The sequence below is a fragment of the Paracoccidioides brasiliensis genome (genome assembly GCF_000150735.1).
Source record: "Paracoccidioides brasiliensis Pb18 unplaced genomic scaffold supercont2.3, whole genome shotgun sequence".
NCBI lineage: Eukaryota > Fungi > Ascomycota > Eurotiomycetes > Onygenales > Ajellomycetaceae > Paracoccidioides > Paracoccidioides brasiliensis.
Window position 1 is genome coordinate 1,640,727 of NW_011371360.1, and position 18,685 is coordinate 1,659,411.

The 18,685-nt window shown below is 41.8% G+C and overlaps 5 protein-coding genes and 1 non-coding gene across 6 annotated transcripts; 2 read left to right on the forward strand and 4 right to left on the reverse strand.

The window, feature by feature from the left end:
- Window positions 1-316: 316 nt before the first annotated feature.
- On the forward strand, window positions 317-3,472 carry PADG_02875 (coatomer subunit beta; the record flags this gene model as incomplete). The annotated part of the gene is made up of 5 exons (XM_010760335.1): window positions 317-621; window positions 687-1,107; window positions 1,177-1,566; window positions 1,640-3,248; window positions 3,330-3,472. 5 exons carry the CDS (start codon window positions 317-319, stop codon window positions 3,470-3,472), a joined length of 2,868 nt encoding a protein of 955 aa, XP_010758637.1.
- Window positions 3,473-6,786: 3,314 nt separating this feature from the next.
- Window positions 6,787-8,470, forward strand: PADG_02876 (uncharacterized protein; the record flags this gene model as incomplete). The annotated part of the gene is made up of 3 exons (XM_010759872.1): window positions 6,787-6,946; window positions 7,029-7,082; window positions 7,137-8,470. The coding sequence occupies 3 exons, from the start codon at window positions 6,787-6,789 to the stop codon at window positions 8,468-8,470; spliced, it is 1,548 nt and encodes a 515-aa protein (XP_010758174.1).
- A 904-nt stretch (window positions 8,471-9,374) lies between these two features.
- PADG_02877 (uncharacterized protein) lies at window positions 9,375-10,633 on the reverse strand (the record flags this gene model as incomplete). The annotated part of the gene is made up of 3 exons (XM_010760336.1): window positions 9,375-10,267; window positions 10,375-10,482; window positions 10,585-10,633. 3 exons carry the CDS (start codon window positions 10,631-10,633, stop codon window positions 9,375-9,377), a joined length of 1,050 nt encoding a protein of 349 aa, XP_010758638.1.
- A 514-nt stretch (window positions 10,634-11,147) lies between these two features.
- PADG_11505 lies at window positions 11,148-11,235 on the reverse strand. The gene has a single exon. It is a non-coding gene; the product is annotated as a tRNA-Gln (tRNA).
- A 1,219-nt stretch (window positions 11,236-12,454) lies between these two features.
- PADG_02878 (uncharacterized protein) lies at window positions 12,455-13,823 on the reverse strand (the record flags this gene model as incomplete). Its single annotated transcript, XM_010759873.1, has 3 exons — window positions 12,455-12,586; window positions 12,706-13,448; window positions 13,814-13,823. 3 exons carry the CDS (start codon window positions 13,821-13,823, stop codon window positions 12,455-12,457), a joined length of 885 nt encoding a protein of 294 aa, XP_010758175.1.
- Window positions 13,824-15,888: 2,065 nt separating this feature from the next.
- On the reverse strand, window positions 15,889-18,235 carry PADG_02879 (uncharacterized protein; the record flags this gene model as incomplete). The annotated part of the gene is made up of 2 exons (XM_010760337.1): window positions 15,889-17,977; window positions 18,036-18,235. 2 exons carry the CDS (start codon window positions 18,233-18,235, stop codon window positions 15,889-15,891), a joined length of 2,289 nt encoding a protein of 762 aa, XP_010758639.1.
- Window positions 18,236-18,685: the final 450 nt, after the last annotated feature.

Genomic DNA, 18,685 nt, shown 5'->3' on the forward strand with positions numbered 1-18,685 from the left:
TGTGCTTAGTCATCCACACCATCTCCTTCGAGTGGACAGGTTGGACATAGCACCGCAAGCTATGATCCATATCAAATTCTCCTTGAACATCTCCCAATTGTCCTGTTCCGACGCAAATGGATTGTTCGGACTGAGGTGGGGGACCAGACCACTGTGACTATTTCCTTTTTACCCTCTACTTCGCCACCTCATCGCCGTATGCTCCCCATCTCTCAAATATCGGGATCCGACAACTTACACGCCCCGCCAGTCTCGCCGTTCCCTTGACATCCTTCCCAGCCTATCGATTAGCAGAACGTAACGACTTCAGCTAAAAATGGCGTCGTATCTGGAACATTCGTACAGTCTGGTGCACCAGGACAATCCTGCTGATCAGCCCACGCTGCAGGACTTGAAGACGCAGCTCGAGAAAGGAACAGATGAATCGAAAATAGATACCATGAGGCGGATATTAATCGTTATGTTGAACGGGGATCCAATGCCCCAGCTACTCATGCATATCATTCGCTTCGTTATGCCATCCAAGAGCAAGCCGCTGAAGAAGCTCCTCTATTTTTACTACGAAATCTGCCCGAAGCTGGATAGCAGCGGGAAGTTGAAGCAGGAGATGATCTTGGTTTGGTAAGAAAACAATGGGTAAATCTCAACATGCTATAGGATGTTTCTAACCTGCTCTTCCTTAACAGCAACGGCATCCGGAATGACCTACAACATCCAAACGAATATATCCGCGGTAACACGCTTCGATTTCTATGCAAACTTAGAGAACCAGAACTCCTCGAGCCCCTATTGTCCTCTGCGCGTTCTTGTCTAGACCATCGACATGCATATGTGCGGAAAAACGCTGTCTGGGCCATTGCCTCTATATTCCAACACTCCGAGTCCCTGATCCCCGATGCTCCAGAGCTCATCCAGGCATTTTTGTCGTCGGAGAATGACCCCACCTGCAAACGTAACGCCTTTGCCGCACTAGTTACGATAAGCCATCAGAAGGCGCTAGAGTATCTCAGCTCTACGTTCGATAATGTTCCAAATGCTGATGAATTGCTTCAACTTGTCGAATTGGAATTTATTAGGAAGGATGCTATTCAAAATTCCCAGAACAAGGTTGGTGTTTCTTCCCTGTGCGTGGTGTCGTGCCGGAAGCTTTCATATCAACTGACAAACTTGATACAGGCCAAATATCTCCGATTGATTTTTGACCTGCTGGATGCAGGGGCCAGCACCGTTATCTACGAAGCCGCAACGTCACTGACGGCACTCACGAGTAATCCGGTGGCTGTAAAGGCGGCTGCGTCGAAATTGATCGAATTGAGCATCAGAGAGGCCGACAATAACGTCAAGCTTATAGTACTCGATAGAGTCAATCAGCTGCGGATACGGAATGAAGGCGTTCTAGATGATTTAACCATGGAAATTCTGCGAGTTCTGTCAAGTCCCGATATCGATGTTCGACGAAAGGCGTTGGGCATCGCAATGGAAATGGTGTCTAGCAAGAACGTCGAGGAAATTGTCATGCTCTTGAAGAAGGAACTCACTAAAACTGTTGACGAGCAATATGAGAAGGTACATCCCAAAAACCTTTCCCGCCCCCTGAGTTTCATCAATATGGAGATCACATCTAACTGGTATGTTGCAGAACAACGAATATCGACAATTGCTTATTCAGTCGATACATCAGTGTGCAATTAAATTTTCTGAAATTGCAGCAAGCGTTGTTGACCTTCTCACAGATTTGATCGCTGATTTCAACAACAACTCCGCCGTAGACGTGATCTCCTTCGTCAAGGAAGTAGTTGAGAAGTTCCCCAAACTCAGACCATCCATTATTGAGCGCCTAGTGGCCACGCTCAGTGAGGTGCGGGCAGGTAAAGTTTACCGGGGCGTTCTGTGGGTGGTTGGAGAGTATTCCCTTGAAGCCAACGACATCAGAGAAGCATGGAAGCGCATTAGAGCCAGCCTTGGGGAGATCCCCATTTTGGCCTCCGAGCAACGTTTGCTCGATGAAGCTCTCGAAGAAAATGCCCCGCAAAAAGATCAAGTGAACGGCCATTCCAAGCCATCTGCTCCAAGTGGGTCAAGAGTGTTGTCAGATGGCACATATGCCACTGAGAGCGCGCTTACCAGCCAGTCAAGTGCCGCTGCCAAATTAGAGACCGTCAAAGCTGCACAGAAACCGCCGCTACGTCAACTTATCCTAGATGGAGATTATTATCTTGCCACAGTCCTATCATCAACACTAACAAAGCTTGTTATGAGACATTCGGAGGTCTCTCAAGATACTGCCAGGACCAATGCTCTTCGCGCTGAGGCAATGCTTATCATGATCTCTATAATTCGAGTTGGACAATCCCAATTTGTCAAGGCCCCGATCGACGAAGACTCCGTAGATAGAATCATGTCATGTGTACGGTCCCTTGCCGAATTTTCCAAGCACAAAGAATTGGAAACGACCTTCCTTGAGGATACTAGACAAGCATTCCGTGCTATGGTTCAGGTCGAAGAAAAGAAACGGGCAGCGAAGGAGGCAGATGAAAGAGCCAAGACCGCCGTCCAAGTCGACGACACGATTCCCATCCGCCAACTTGCAAAGAAATCGGCCGAAGAAGGGGCTGATGAAATCGAACTTGACCTTGCCAAAGCCACTGGTGGTGATTCCATTTATGGAGACCTGCCATCTAAACTGAGCCGGGTTGTACAACTCACTGGTTTCTCCGATCCGGTCTATGCTGAAGCATATGTTAAAATTCATCAGTTTGACATCGTTCTGGATGTCTTGCTGGTCAACCAAACGACAGAGACTCTGCAAAACTTGTCGGTAGAGTTTGCGACCCTTGGCGACCTCAAGGTCGTTGAGCGCCCAACAACACAGAATCTCGGACCCCACGACTTCTTAAATGTACAAGCAACAGTCAAAGTTTCATCAACGGACACTGGTGTGATTTTTGGGAACGTCGTGTACGATGGACCCAGTTCCACGGAGACACATGTTGTGATCCTGAATGATGTCAAAGCAGATATCATGGATTATATCCATCCCGCACACTGCACCGAGACCCAATTTCGGACCATGTGGACAGAATTTGAATGGGAAAACAAAGTCAATATTAACTCCAAGGCGAAGTCCTTGAGAGAGTTCCTCCACCAGCTCATGGAGAGCACAAATATGAGCTGTTTGACGCCGGAAGCATCGCTTGAAGGAGATTGTCAATTCTTGAGTGCAAATCTTTACGCTCGGAGCGTTTTTGGTAAGTTTAATTTATCCCTTACTCTCTCCTGCTACTGGAAAATGATCTCTAGCTAAATAATTGATTTTTTGGTTTTTATAGGTGAGGATGCTCTCGCAAATCTCAGCATTGAGAAACAAGGCGAAAACGGACCAATTACTGGGTTTGTACGTATCCGAAGTCGATCGCAAGGGCTGGCGCTTAGTTTGGGTTCTCTCAAAGGTCTGAAGGCCAATGCTGTTTAGTTTAGTAATGACAAAGAATATCTTCTGTTTAGTTGCGATTTCATGTTCTAACCTAACTAGCGGTTCCCTTTGTTCTGTATTTATCTTGCTGCTACTCCGACTTTTCAAAGCATCTATAATGTCGCTCCGCTCTTTGAAAATAATAAAAGATTTTGTCTTCGGCATACTTGCTCCCGCTTAAATTCAATTCGTCGTACATAGGTCGTGTTCAAATGTGGAGTATTTAGTGTTTTTATTTTTTATTTATATTTATCTTACTGAAGGAATATGAGCCTAGTCTTGAATAAAAATGATTTTACCATTTGAGTCCAAGATAAAGAAAAAGCAATCATCAAAAATATATAATATTTTATTTACTTTTATACTTTTCTTATAGTTAAACAATTTAAATACTTAAATATATATAAGTTTTTATATGTATTTAATTTTTTAAAATATATTATTAATTATTACTTTATTTAAAATTTATTTCTTTTAAAAAATAAAATATATAATTAAATATTAATTTATATAAAAAAATATATTCTACTTTTTTAATTATTTATAATTTATTTTATATAAGTTTTTATTATTTTTATATAAATCTTTCTCTATTATTAAAGTTTTAACTTTTTAAATTAATTTTATTTAAATCTTTATTATTTTTATATATTGTTTTTTATTTTTAAAAAATTTCTTATTATTATTTATATATATTAGCTATTAACTACTTTTAATAATTAATTTATTATATTAATTTTTTTTTTATAATAAAAAAGAATAAATAATAATATAATATATAAAAATTTATTATATAATATAAAATTACTTTTAAATAATAAAATATTATATATTTTTATAATTAATTGTTAGGCTCAGCGTCCGACCGAGCCCGACCGAAGGCCGGTGCCCGGTTATACTCGACGTCGGATTAAGCTCGGCGCCCGATTAGGCCTAATCATGTATCACGTGACCACGCGACCATGCGGGTGGTTATAATCCAGGCAGGCCCCAGCACCCCCTTTCATCCCATCAAGCTTAGTATTTCGTTATATAGCAGTTAGCAACGCAGAGAGTCTTTCTTCTTATGCAGCTCGCATTCGCTCCCTAACATTAATTATAAGAAATATTAAATTAATAAAAAATTTAAAAAAATTTATAATATTATATAATTTATTATTATTTATTTTTTATATATATAATTAAATTAAAATTCAATTATTTTATAAGTTTATTTTAGAATAAAATAATAATTAATTAAATATATAATAAAAATAATTTAAATTATAAAAATTATAAAATAAAATAAAATAAAAAATATTAATAAATATTAATAAATAATAAAATTATAAAATTATAAAAAATAAAATAATATTTAAATTTAAAATTTATTATATTATTATTATTTATTTCAAATATATATAATTAAAGTTTATAATATTTATCTAATTAAATAAAAAATTTATAATTATATATATTAGTTTATATTTATATATTAAATTTATAAAATAATTAAAATTTAGTTTAATTATATAAATATTATAATTATTAATTATATATATTTAAAATATAATAATAATAATAATTTTAATTTAATTTATTATTATAATTATTATATAATATATTAAATTTTATATAATTTAATATCTTTAAATAATTTTAATAAATTATTTATTTTAATATTTATAATTAAATTATTATATTATATATTTTATAAATTATATAAAATATAATTATAAATAAATTTTAATTTAAAATTTATAATTTAATTTCTTAATCTTCTAATATTAATTAAATTTATTAAAGTTAAATCATAAATTATTTAATTATAATATTTATAAATTGTAATTTTTATATTAATTATTAGAAAACTATCAAATAATATTTAAAATTTTAAATAAGTCAACTAATTTACATCAGATAATATTTAATTAATATATTTGATAATATTAATTAAACAAACTATATATTATTTACCTCATATATTAATTGCTATCATTTCTGAGCTGGTTACATATTATAAGTTTTAGAATAAATTACTTATTAATACCTTTCTATGAGGTTTTAGATTTAGTTTCTTTGTTATATAAATCTGTTTTCAACAGTTAAATTTCTTTTATATAATCAACTTATGTTTTAACTTTGCATTATGAACTTATCAGTCACTAACTATATGTAATATATTAGAAAGAAATATATAAAAAAATATAATTATTTTTAACTTATTTAATATTTTAATATTAAATATAATTTATATAATATTTCATACTTTATTATATTTATTTATTGTCTCTATAAATATTATGCTAAATCTATTATTAAATGAATTATTGAATTATTGAATTTAAACTTTAGATTTTTGAAGTACTTTTTAATATTGATTCTTCTATTAATATAAAATGAGATTTAAAAAATTATGTCTTTGACAAAATAGTGATTTATTTTTATTTAGAAAAACAGTATTCTTATTTATATTTAAGATCATTTCTTATACATGTGCATAAAAGGGGGGACAGGCTTGAACATCTTCATTTAGTATTTACTGAAAGAGGAATTTTTCTTGTTCAGAGCTTAATCTTTGCTGCTGTTGAATTTGATTCCATCAGCTAAGTGGGATAATTCTTGAGAGGCTGTAAGCTACAGCTACAGCTGCAGCTGCAGCTTTAACAAAAGAAAATAGTGCCATTTTCTATTTTTTAATGGCTTTTCGAATAGATATTTCACGTTGAAAGCTCATTTTGAGAAGGTGGCGAATATAATTCGTGGAGAGTTTACGCAGGTGGCCACTTGACCGAGTGTTCAACTTAATGGTTGACTAGCTATCAACCAAGACTTCAAGTCCCGGAGGTCTGCTTTCTCTTCTTCTTTTCCTGTCGCCGTGCTTCCAATCAAAACGTCTTCTCGCCAATTCCCAGACGTTGGTTCGTCTTTATTCTCTGTTAGATTGCACCTGGGTTGCGAACAACATCTAAATCAAGGTGCCAATTGCCCCCCCCGTGTGTATGCTTGTCAAGTTCAGTTTCAGCCTCAGCATAAGCTCTGTCCCTGACTTGTCTAACGCAACAACCCCGCTAGGCGACGAAGCACATTAGGGTCGAGCTTGTAACTTTAAGGGACATCGCTTGGCTGCTATATATATCACCTGTCTTCTTCTATGCTGGAAAGACTGTTCCCTTGCCTTTTGATTCATACCCGCGCATACCGTTCATCTCGCGTCCAACGTCCCGCCGTGGCCATCGTATTCATTATCCAGAGCATCTTTGTCCGTATTTCCTGCTGCCTCTCTCTCTCGCCCTCTCCTGCCAGCCCAGAATGCTAGTGTGATTCATCAGGCTATGACTTTCGGAAACTTCGTCGACGCTGGTCCATCTGGGGGCAAAGCGACACGATTGTCCGCGGAAGAATTATGCAATCCGCATGCAGAAAGCGACGAAACGCTTGCTGTCGTCCAAAATGCATTCTTAACTCTGTCAGATGATGCGCTGACTATTATCGGTAAGTTGATCTTAGAACGGTGCCCCCGTCGCTTGACTTTGCGCGAACTTGTTTTGACAAACCCGGTGACTTTCTTTTACAGATAGAGGGCTGAAGGCGGGCTCACAGCGCCGTTGTTGCGGCTTTCCATTCTCTCGTGCGATTCACCTTCTCTCTCCCAATCTCCCTGTATAGAGAATCTGACTTCCAGCGAAAGATTACTCCCGAGATCTCGAAGCCTCGCGATTGATTCCTTATTTCAACATACTCTGGGCTGATATATCTGATGGCTATATCACCGTTAAATATGCTGAGCAGGTTAGCAAAAAAGATCTCAGGCTTGGTTCACTGTATTATCCAGTTAGCTCTGAAAACAGGTCGAAAGCAGGCGCCTGGATCGAGAAACTTTTGGATCTAGCTTACGGTAAGGCACAGCGGAAAAAGCGTATAAAGGTCTTGATCAATCCTTTTGGCGGAATCGGCAAGGCGCCCAAATATTACAACAAAAAGGTTGAGCCAATATTTGCTGCTGCGAGATGCAAAATTGATGTCGAATCGACAACATATCGAGGCCACGCAATCGATATCGTGGAGAAGCTCGACATCGATGCATATGATGTTGTCGCAGCCTGCTCAGGTGATGGTGTAATCTACGAGATTTTCAATGGCCTGGCCAAGAAACCAAATGCTGGCGAAGCCCTGAGAAAAATTGCCGTTGCTCATATACCATGCGGATCAGGAAACGCAATGAGCTGGAACCTCAATGGGACTGGCAGTGCCAGTTTGGCGGCGCTTTGTATCGTCAAAGGGCTGAGAACACCCCTGGATTTGGTCTCCATTACCCAAGGCAATCGACGTACGCTATCATTCTTGTCCCAGGCCTTTGGTATTACAGCTGAATCAGATCTTGGAACCGACAACATCCGATGGATGGGTCAGGCTCGCTTCACCTTCGGATTCCTAGTCCGCCTTTTTGGAAAAACAGTTTATCCTTGTGATTTGGCTGTGAAAGTCGAAATCGGCAATAAGCAGCAGATCAAAGATCACTATCGTACCGAATCTGCAAGGAAAGGCTTCGATCAATTCCGCGATAAGGGGTCATCTGCACAGACTGGCCTTCCGGCTCTGCGATATGGTACCGTTAACGATCCGCTACCTGAAGGCTGGACTCTGGTACCCCACGACAATATGGGCAATTTCTACGCGGGGAATATGGCATATATGGCTGCGGATACGAATTTCTTTCCCGCTGCACTACCCAACGACGGGTATTTGGATCTTGTTACAATCAATGGTGATATTGGCCGATGGACTGCTATCCAGATGCTAAAGGCTGTGGATAACGGCACGCTGTTTGATATGCCTGAGATCAAGGTCCAAAAGATTACTGGGTACAGAATCATCCCCAGAGATCGGAAGCAAGGCTACATTAGTATTGATGGGGAGCAGATACCATTTGAGCCTTTCCAGGCAGAAGTTCACAGAGGGCTCGGAACTGTACTATCCAAGTCTGGATACAAATATGAAGCTGAAGGAGTGAAGTGAAAACGATTTTGAGAATTTCTCTGTTTTCTGGTGAGGCATTCGCTATCTCCGAATATCCGCGCCGCCCCCTCCCTCGCCGGGTGTTTTCCGCCCTATCCAACTCCATACTTGCTCTACCCTACATCTCAATCTAACATCCTTAGAGAAAAGAGCCCCTGCCTCTCCTATTGTTATGTGTGTTGTGTGTTATATATCATTGCAGCCCATTTTCTTTATTTCAACTTATAACTATACCGGATACGGCGTAATACTGTCGTTTTGTTTCTTGCGGGAACAGCCCCACGGGCGCTATTTTTTTTGAAGGAAAGGAGGATATAGGATACTGGAATTGTTATGGAGCATAAGCCATTGCGTCAATCTGTGCTTTTTGCTTTTCATAAATTTTCTTTTGTCCTCGCCACAGTTTCTATTTCATGTTAAACAAAAGCCATAAACTTACTGTCATTATTGATATTCTCCTCTGTATGCCTATCCACCATATTGTTAAACGCTCAGTTCTGAATTCCTTTTCTTATCCTCGGTAATCTGAACCACAGATCTTATTGCTCTCCCCTTACACGTAGAAAATTAGAGCCCCTTTTGTTATTTCTCTATGTTTTATTCCGTCTTGAATGCTTTTACCTCCATGTTTTAGTTTGTGTACTCAACTATATCTCATTATATATTATATATCGTTGAAGCTTTGGACAATTTTTGAAGGTCAAGAATTAACATCTGAAATGTAGATAGTATAAACCGGACATCCAGCAACACATGAGGAGAGGAAATAAGAAAACATCCTCGATTCCGTTAATTTCTACTGGTCAGAATGCCTATATATACCACCGAAAGCGTGGGAATAACTAACACTCACCTAGTGAGAAATCAATTAGAAAAGCACCGCGGGTAAAGCAATAAAAAAATATCACTCATCAATCCCACCCCATTCCACATCCACCTCCTCATCGTCCTCCCGCTTCTTCTCTCTAACTCCCCACTCCACCAACCTCTCATCATCCAAAACATCCCCAGCCCGCTTCCTAATCATTTTCGAAATACTCTTTTCCTTCAATCTAACAATCGGACGAAGAAGAAGTTCCATCGGCACCCCCTCTTTTAGCTGCTTCTTCTTTTCCTTATTCGCCTTCGCCGTTGATGTCGTATCCTGCGCATCTCCCTCCCCTCCATTTCCATCATTCTCATTGCCACCCCCCATCAGCGCATCCTCAGCCTCAACCTCAACGACAGCAACTTTCTCAATCTCATCCAGCCAAATATCCAACAAATGATACCGCAAGCCGTCGGGTCCTTTATGCATTTGCACAGTCGGATCTTCTGTGGCATCGTTACTATCCGGATCGAAATTAACTCGGCTCAGCGGGCCTTCTTCTAGCATGTCGAGGTATATTCCTAACTCCTTCCAGGATCCCAATACCGCCTCAGACTCAGACTCATTTACCCCTTTATCTTCATCAGTTCCTTCGCCCCTTTTCCTCTTCCCTAACCCCCCCCTCTCGTTACTCTTAACCTTGCCCTCACTATTTCCCTTCTCTTTCTGCTCTTTTCCTTCCCTCCCCGCCACCCCCACCAATCTCTTTGCCAAGAAAATCTCAAATGCAACCCCAACATAGCACCGTATTAAATAGAGATATTTATCTAGCCGCAGTCGGTCCAGAGAGTGAAAGTCGCGCGACATTGTTATCCAGAATGCGCGGAGGAAGGGTTGGAGAGTTTGCTCGGGGAGAGAGTGGACCAAGGTGAAGGAGAGGGAACGGGCGAGGGATTGCTGGGTTAGAGGGCGGTCGGAGTGGTAGAAACCTGTTTTGAAATTCATCATATGGTAAGTAAATGGGCTTTAGCGGTTGTGGATGAAGCAGAGTTAGAAGGTGAAAATAAGGGCAATCAAGAAACAGATTCCTGCATACAAAAAAAAAGCCCCTTCCATATCTTCAATAGCTCAACAAGTTGTAGATCTCTCCGGCTGCGGATGAAGAGGGTTAGGGATTCCAGTGCCTTGTCGCGGACCCGTTTATCTGCAAAAGCGGAAAGGGGGATGTTAGGACCTCTAATTTTTTTTGTTTCGCAAAATACAGTCAACATCAAAAAAATAATATGTAAAGCTTGTCATAACGTACCGCTGGAAGCTAACTCCCGTATGAAAGAGGTGTTCTGCATGTTCTCCATCTTGACTAGAAGCTGCACCATCCCACCCACTCAATCTAATCAACGCGACGATGTATGTATAGAGAAGAATATTTAGACCAAAGGAGATCGAGAAATACTTCGCCCCTGCGCACAATCGATTGAATTAAAAAATTTATGCAGCGTCTTCCCTATAACTGGCGGAGAAAGTCGCAAAATCTATTACGGACGCACAGCAGTACCTTTTTGCAGGCCCCCGCCGCTTCAATTGGGGGGGGGGGGGAGGAAATGGCTAGTTAAAAGTAGATTGAATTAATTATCAATTGAATCAAGAGATCCTCATTTACTTGTTGACGATATTTTTTGGGGAGTGAACTTCGTCTGTTTGTTTTGTTTGCACCCACTTTGGAGTTTGTTGTTATCAGTCACACACAACATGCATTTGAGAAGTATAAGGAAACACTCTTGATATCATTCATTATGATACACCTCAAGAAGACCGAAAAGGAAGAAGGGCAAGTGAGGGGGGGAAAAGAAGAAAAAAACAACCACTTAAAGGTCTCACTGGGATTCGAACCCAGGTTACCGGAATTTCTGATATATGATGTCAAAATCCGGTGTCATAACCACTAGACCATGAAACCGTCGGAACAGTTGAAAGACGCGAGCCTCATCTACTTCAGCAGGGGAAAAACAGACTCGATAGCTTCATTAGTTCCCCTTTTATGAATGCATCAACAAGAAACTGATGGAGAAAATCGAAAGATGATTATCTTAACCTTAGTTATCCGTTTTCTTGTGCTTCACATAGCTTCGGGACCCCCTTCCTTGAATTCCCTTGGCATTCTTGCGCGTCAAGCTGTGAATTCTTTCGACGAAAAGTCTCTATAGGTAGTAGTCTCTTTCTTCCGTAGGGGAAAGGAGAGAACCAAGAAAATGGCTACGATTAAGTAAAAGGGAATTAGAGACAGATGCAACAGGTCCAAAACGTGATTCATTCATAAATGCCAACCTGACTGGCTAACTGTTTATTAAGATGTATGAGAAGCCAATTCATATATATTTACACATAATATATAGCACATGTGGTTTTTATAAGCAAATAGAATCGACGGAAGGTGACCAGGAAAATAACAATGAAGATGTTGCGCCGCAATCAATACCGGGATGATGCAAAGGAGAAGAAAAATGTGGTGACTTCGCGATAGTTCTATGGTAAGGGAGGAGAGGAAGAGAGGGGGTTGAGAATCAACATACGGCGGAGGTGGGATACGTATAATACCTGGATGATGAAAGGCATCTTGTGGACATTGGAGAAATAAAACTGAATGAATAGCCATGGGAGAGATCTTCAAAATGTAACGAGGGTATTGTGCAAGGCTAAAATTGAACAAAATTATAAAGAAGGAATGGAAGGGAAATAGAGTAAGGCACGTAAGGGATTATATGGTTAGCCGTTATCATACGTGGACTTTGATGAAAAATCAGTATGGCCATATCGGATGGGGATGGTGGACGAACATATTAATATCATGGAATTAGCGGCTGTAATATCTTGGATTCCGGAATGACGTTCAGATATGGGAGATTGTGAAAGAATAAAACGAACAGAAATCCACCAGTCGATAATCAGAGATGGAGCATGGATTCCGGCAAATGAACTCCGCTGTTAAATGAAACTCCAGCGCTTCGTGCTGAGACCAAAGAAAAATAAATCCAAGGAAAATCTCGTCAGAAAATGAACGGTAAGAGGCGACTAAAATATCCATCCTGCTCTTGGATCAGGAGTTGTAAGGGTGACGTATAATTCGTAAGTGGAGGCGCCCTGGCTTTTGTTGAATCTAATACCGGGGCGCGGCGAGGTCAATTCCGCTGGCTCATGACGACCAGAGCATTCAAGACATTGCCTTCGTGCCATCCTTGACTCAATAGGTTCTCTTGTTCCTTCAGCATTTTGCCGAGATATGCTATTCGGACCTGGTGTTTGCTACCAATCTGTTTAACGGAAAAACAGTCAGTATAAGTTGCGAAAGAAACATGTAAACGACCTGGTATACAAAAAATACCAAGGAATCCCAGAGAGAATCATCTCGCATAGCAGATACAACACATACCCCGGCCTCTGTTTGGATCTTGCGCGCCAAAGCACCCACGGTCTGATTATTCCCAATCATAAGCACCAAATCAGGACCTCCCCTATCACTTAACCTCGCAGTAACTTTTATAAGGTCTCTTTCATTCACTTTCCCCTTTTCCTCCCGCCGCCTCTCAATATCATCTATTAATTCATCATCCGAATCGACATCGACCGCGAGTTTATTACGTCCCACATCATCCTCATCGCCAAGATCCGCAGTGGCAGCACATATCGTATTATTGTCATTCGCGTCTACGGACTCTACAACATTAATCGGGTCCATGGCGATATGTTCCGGAAGCCTGTATAAAACTCCGCTTTCATCGTAACATCCATCGCAAATGTCGCCTGTCGGCACAGTAACGCCAGCCGCATCCAATATACCCTGTGCGGTATTAATATCTCCCGCGCGGATGAGAGCGCTAGCCGTCGATAGCGCAGCCCATATTTCAGGCCTTCCGGTCACTCGGGTGTCGAAAAACAGCTCTCGTTCACGATTAAGTTGTTCCCGGGTCCATTCTCGGCGGGTGCTTCGCCATGTATGTGGGTGTATGGCTTGGTTATAATGTACATCGAGAGGAACGCCAGCTAGGGCTCGACGATGGCGAGCTGATCGCGAGGTTGTAGAGCGGTGGAGGTAACTCTGAGAAGCATCGTCTGCGGGGCGATTGGTGATGGGCTGTGTAGGGTGAGCGGGAGGGATTGAGGGGTTAGACTCTCCTGTCAACAGGTTAATATGGCATATCCGATATGTATCTGCAGCGGGAAGGTTCTAACCTCGAGAGGAAGAGGATATACAACAGCCCTTTTACCCAAAAATAAAGACAGACATCGACGTTAGCCACGGACAGAGTAAACGAACAAAGAGGATGAGATAAGTGCCCCAGCTCCGCACAGGCAGTAGAAGATTGAGCAAGCAAATTCATAATTTAAGTAATATTATATAAAGATATGCGAATGTTTGAGCAGGCTTTTTGAACCAGGAGAAAATACCCAACTCCAAGCCGCTGGGGACAGCATGTCTATCCCAGAAGCAGTGTCTAGTAAGGCTGGAAGACAGCTGTGGGGCCCTTTGATGTACTCACCATTGTGCATGATGCACGGTTATAGCTATATATAGGCTGCCAGCCAATATGCCCACGGAACCAAAAGTCTGCAACAAAATAAGGGCAAGCAGAGAAAACAAAGGGCAATCGGGAGAGTAACGGAGAGCGGGCTGGGTGGGGAGGTTGGGTTGGGTGAGAGTTGGAGGATTACGGAGATGGTTGAAAGCGGAGTGGCTCGGTGAGGTAGATCAGGAGTGGTCTAATAGTCTTTTAATAGGCGGATACTTAGTTGGCTAAAGGGCCAGGGTTATTTAGTGGTTGAGGGTTGGCTCCATGGTACTGCTAGAAATATTCATCCATTGGGGTTCACGGAATGCTCACGGTTACCATGGGTGGACTTATGGCTGACGCGGCGCGGGGACAATTGTTATTTCCAGCCGCGGCTGATTTAGTCAGTTAATTGGGCGAAACGGCAATGAATTTGGAGTTTTGAGGTTGGTTCTTGAGGAAGAGTCCGTCCCGTTGCTGATCAGATTCCTCGATCACTGTTCAAGGGTAGGGCTAGACAGGCTTCAGTGTGTCGCCGACTCACAATGGCCCTGCTAGCAATCATATGCCTGCAATCATGCCAAGTGGGGGAGAAGCATTCCAAGCATTCCAGCGATGGATTGTAGTGTCACATACGAAGTTTTCAAGTTGGCAACTGCTTTGCTCTTAATCGTTGGGATCTCTTGATGAAGAAAAAATAACGGTAATTAAGGGATGCTGATGATGGTGGCTGCTATCAGGAAGTGCGAAGAGCAATTGAAGTAGAATATGTTTTGTCGGCGAGGGTTTTTTTTTGGGAGTGGGGAAATTTTTGATTTCAACATGTCTCTGACTTTGGGTGCAAAACAGATTTTGTATTCTCTCATACACATGGAATCAACAATAGTCATAATAATGATGTAATTTATCATTGAGTGAGCAGCAACATCAGATTATCTTTTAAATTTCTCAAGATATACTTATATTATCAATTAAGAATGAAAGAAACAAGAAACTCTATAGAAACAGAGAAAAGATTTAAATATATAATATTTATTATTATAAAATAAGAAATAATTTCTGAAGAATAATATCTTTTCAATATATTGAACTTCATATTAAATTATAGATAAAATAGCTAATTATTCAAAATAAATTTATATACAAATTTATATAAATTAAAAAATAATAATTTAATAAAATACAAGTTTAAATAAAATAATTATTATTCTTTAATTAATATTTTAACTAATTAAATAAAGCTTGCATGAAAGTAAAAATTGAAAATAAATATTTAAAAATATATTTTATTTTTATAAGTAGAAATAGCAGTTTTATACCTTAAGATATATATATAATTTTAAAGCACTTAGTTGACTTAATTTTATAATTAAAATATTAGCAATAAAGTTTTTTTACCATATATAAGCTTCATCACAGTGCAGCAATTATAATACACTTGAGCATAAAAAAAATGTCTTGAATCTAGTGTACTTTAATTTAATCGAAATCGTTGTTAAGCTGAGATATTTCAGGTTAAATTCTACAAAGTTATGATATTTTGACTCGCTTGGTTGGAGAATTACATTATAACCAACTAGTTAATGATGATATTTAGTCTAGTCAAAAGGCCCCTGTAATGATCACGGAAACTAGGGCGAGTTGCAATATTGAAAATATCCATTATATCCAACCAGGCAATCCGACCTGCCCTTTTAGATGACTAGCCCCTGGCCCTCACGGTGTGGACCTCAGGACCCATTGAAAGCTCCAAACCGTTCAGCAGCTCGTAGATACCTAGATGCATGCACAGCTACAAGCAACCTTTAGCCCCTGAATCCTTCAGGGAATAAAAGCAGTAATCAGAAATAATATTTGCAGACTGAAGAATGTATTATGTCCAATATAATCCCAAACAAGCTCGGAGGAATATAAACGTAAAACCCAGAAATGCCAAAATGCTTTCTTCCCCAGGTGCTTCTTCAACTTCTCCTCGATAAAAGAATTAGGCGCAGGCTGCACGTTTACATCCGTAAACACATAAACCTTCTGAAGTAGGGTGAGCACGCCCATCAATAGAGTTGTTCTCAATCAACTATATCCGCTTCGGCATCTTCATCCTCGCCATTGTCGCTGCCAAATATCGCTTTGAACACAGCATCGCCAGGCCTCTCCGCTTCCAGAGCTTCATTTCTCTCGGAATCAACAACTACTTCCTTTCTTTCCGATGGACTCTGCTCAACCGCCTGCTGCCACTGCCCATCTTCAGCTATTAACCCTGTCCCTGTCCCTGCACTAGCATCCGTACCCGTGCCCGCGCCAACTGCCCCTTCCACCCTTTTAGCCGCATCCACAAGGATCCGATTCACCGCCTCTTTAGATAAGATATCCAACTTAGACCCAGAAGATGAAGCGGGCGTCCGACCCGCATTTCCGCCAGGTAAGTCCGCCGCATCAAAAAAGATGTTGGCTGGAGGCCTGACATTGAATCGTTTACAAAGCAGTCGAAAGGGAGCGAAAGGCAGCGACGATCGCGTCAGAGGTCCGTACATGCCCATCTTAGCAGCTTCCTCGGCAGGGTCTTTCGGTTTCGGATCCGGCCTGCGCAGGAGACGTCCCTGTTGCGACTCTGCCGATGCCGTTGTCGGATGCAGTAGCGACTGCGGATGCGGCTGGGTGCCGGTGGAGGATGTGAAGCGAGACGCCATCAACCCCGAGATGGGCTTGAAGACTTGCGCGGCACGCGCGAATTCATTCAGTTCTGCGATCCAGTTATCTGTGGTTGCGTCCGAGGCGCGATCGGGGAGTTTACTGCGGAGGCCGGCGCGGACTTCGAGGAATGAGCGGTAACGCGATCGCTTCGCTTCGTCTTCTGCGTAAGGCATCCAACCGCTTATCCCGCGTTCGAGGGCTTGTTTCGCGACGTCTTTGTCGAGTTTGGGCACGAGGTTCCATAGGTCTTTCTGCTTCTGCGCTTCTGTTGGTTCGGAACCTCCCGGTCCCTTCTCTCCCAGGGCGGGAGGTAGATCAGTTCGTCCAGTGGCTCTGGCGATCTTTTCGCGGCCCGCTGGGGTCATGTAGTCGAATATTGATTTGTCTGGTAGCTGGGCTTCGCCCAGCAGGGCAGCTCTGGACGCCGGGTCAAGTGATGACTTTGCGGCTTCAGCGTTTGAAATATAATTGGGGACAGGAGCTTTTTGAGATGGGATTTTTGTGGATTTCCAATTTTTCGGAATCTCTGGAGGCGCATATTTCTTTTCTCGTGACGAGATGGTTAACCCTGCGATTTCTACTCCATGAAGGAATCCGTCCAGGGGTAGACGACCATCATGGCATTTCCTAAATCCCGTTTTTGTCTTCTCGGCTGACGCTTTTTTCTTCGAAATGAACACAGGTTTGGTGCCCAGGAGTGGATTAGATAGCCCTATCGACGGCCTGGGTGCTGTTGTGATATTGTTGGACCCATTCTTTGCCTTCTTGTCATAGTCGATGAATCGATTATAGGAAATTTGCGGTCCCATCTCGTAGGGATCCTCATCGTCGGAGCCAGTATCATTTAGAATGCCAACCCCGAATCCCCCCTTTTTAGACTGTTTTCGCTTATGAGATGTGTTCCCATTCATGGAAAGTTTTGGTTCACCTGAAGCATCAGAATCTTCCCCTTCACCCATATATATGCGCTTGGTAGTTCCCGTTTCCGGTCTCGTAAGCGAGTCAAGTCGAACCTTGCCTTCGAATCCAAGCCCTTTATAGTCATTTTTCTTCATAAATGTTATCATAGGAGGGTTTGCCGGCGCAAAAAGGTGGGTTGTACCCTCCACACCATCGCCGTCGTCAAGGTTTGCTTTGCGCTGCACTTTCGGGCCGATTCCCTGCCCCTCTTTCCAACCCATTCTTTTCAACAGTTTGACCCCCATTGTTTCACCAGCAGTCTTGAAAAGATCCATTAAACCACCCATCCGCGTCGCATCAGTAGCTGTCGAGCCGAAACCGGCATAGTCACCAGCTGTCTGAAATTTTCTCGATTCTTCCGCTTCGCGCAGATCCTCCTCGTCCATAAAGTCCTCCGGCCTCTGTTGTTGTGCTGACTGCTTCGCATCCTTTGCGCGATTGCGACGGGAGGAAACGAAGGTCGATGGCGTCCATCCTTCTTTCGAGCCGACTGTATTAAAATACCTATATAACACAAAAATTTAGCAGTCCGGTTCCAGCTCGCAGTTAATCGTGAGCTCACCCAGCACTGAAACCACCGGTGAAGGCGCCATGAAGACGTTTCCTGCCCCAGTCATCCCTCACTTCCTGTTTCCACACAGGAACATAGGAACCATCATCGCGAGCCTCAGGGTCATATGGTGGCAGTGGAGTACCATAAACAGCGTATGGAGAGTGAAGACTCTCATCCTCAAAGGTAGCTCTAGATCTTTTAGTTGCCATGTTTGTAGCGATACTTTTCTTCGCGTATTCAATGGTTCTCTTGTTGAAAAATAAAAGCAGTGTTTCTCGGACCTCTCTTACGAGGCTTCACCGACTTGTGGGGCCATGCACCAATCAGCTTGGCCGTTTTTTACGATACTTGTGAACAAATCAGCACAAGGTCCTGATGTCTCCTAAGCCAATTTGAGGGAGAAACGCAGTCCAGGGTAGATGTGTGAGTGACCTGACAGGCATTTACTCAAGACAGAGCAGATGATGATTCAGCGGCCACTGGGATCCAATGCCTCGTGCGCACAACATCCCATACAGGTCGACGAGACAACAGACCAGAACAGATGATGCACTGGAACGGACACAAGGAATATTTCGGAGGTTGGACCGGGAGCAGCTGACTCAGCCAGCCACAGCACAACCGGCCACAGGAAAAAAGCCCTGACTAATCGTGGGCAA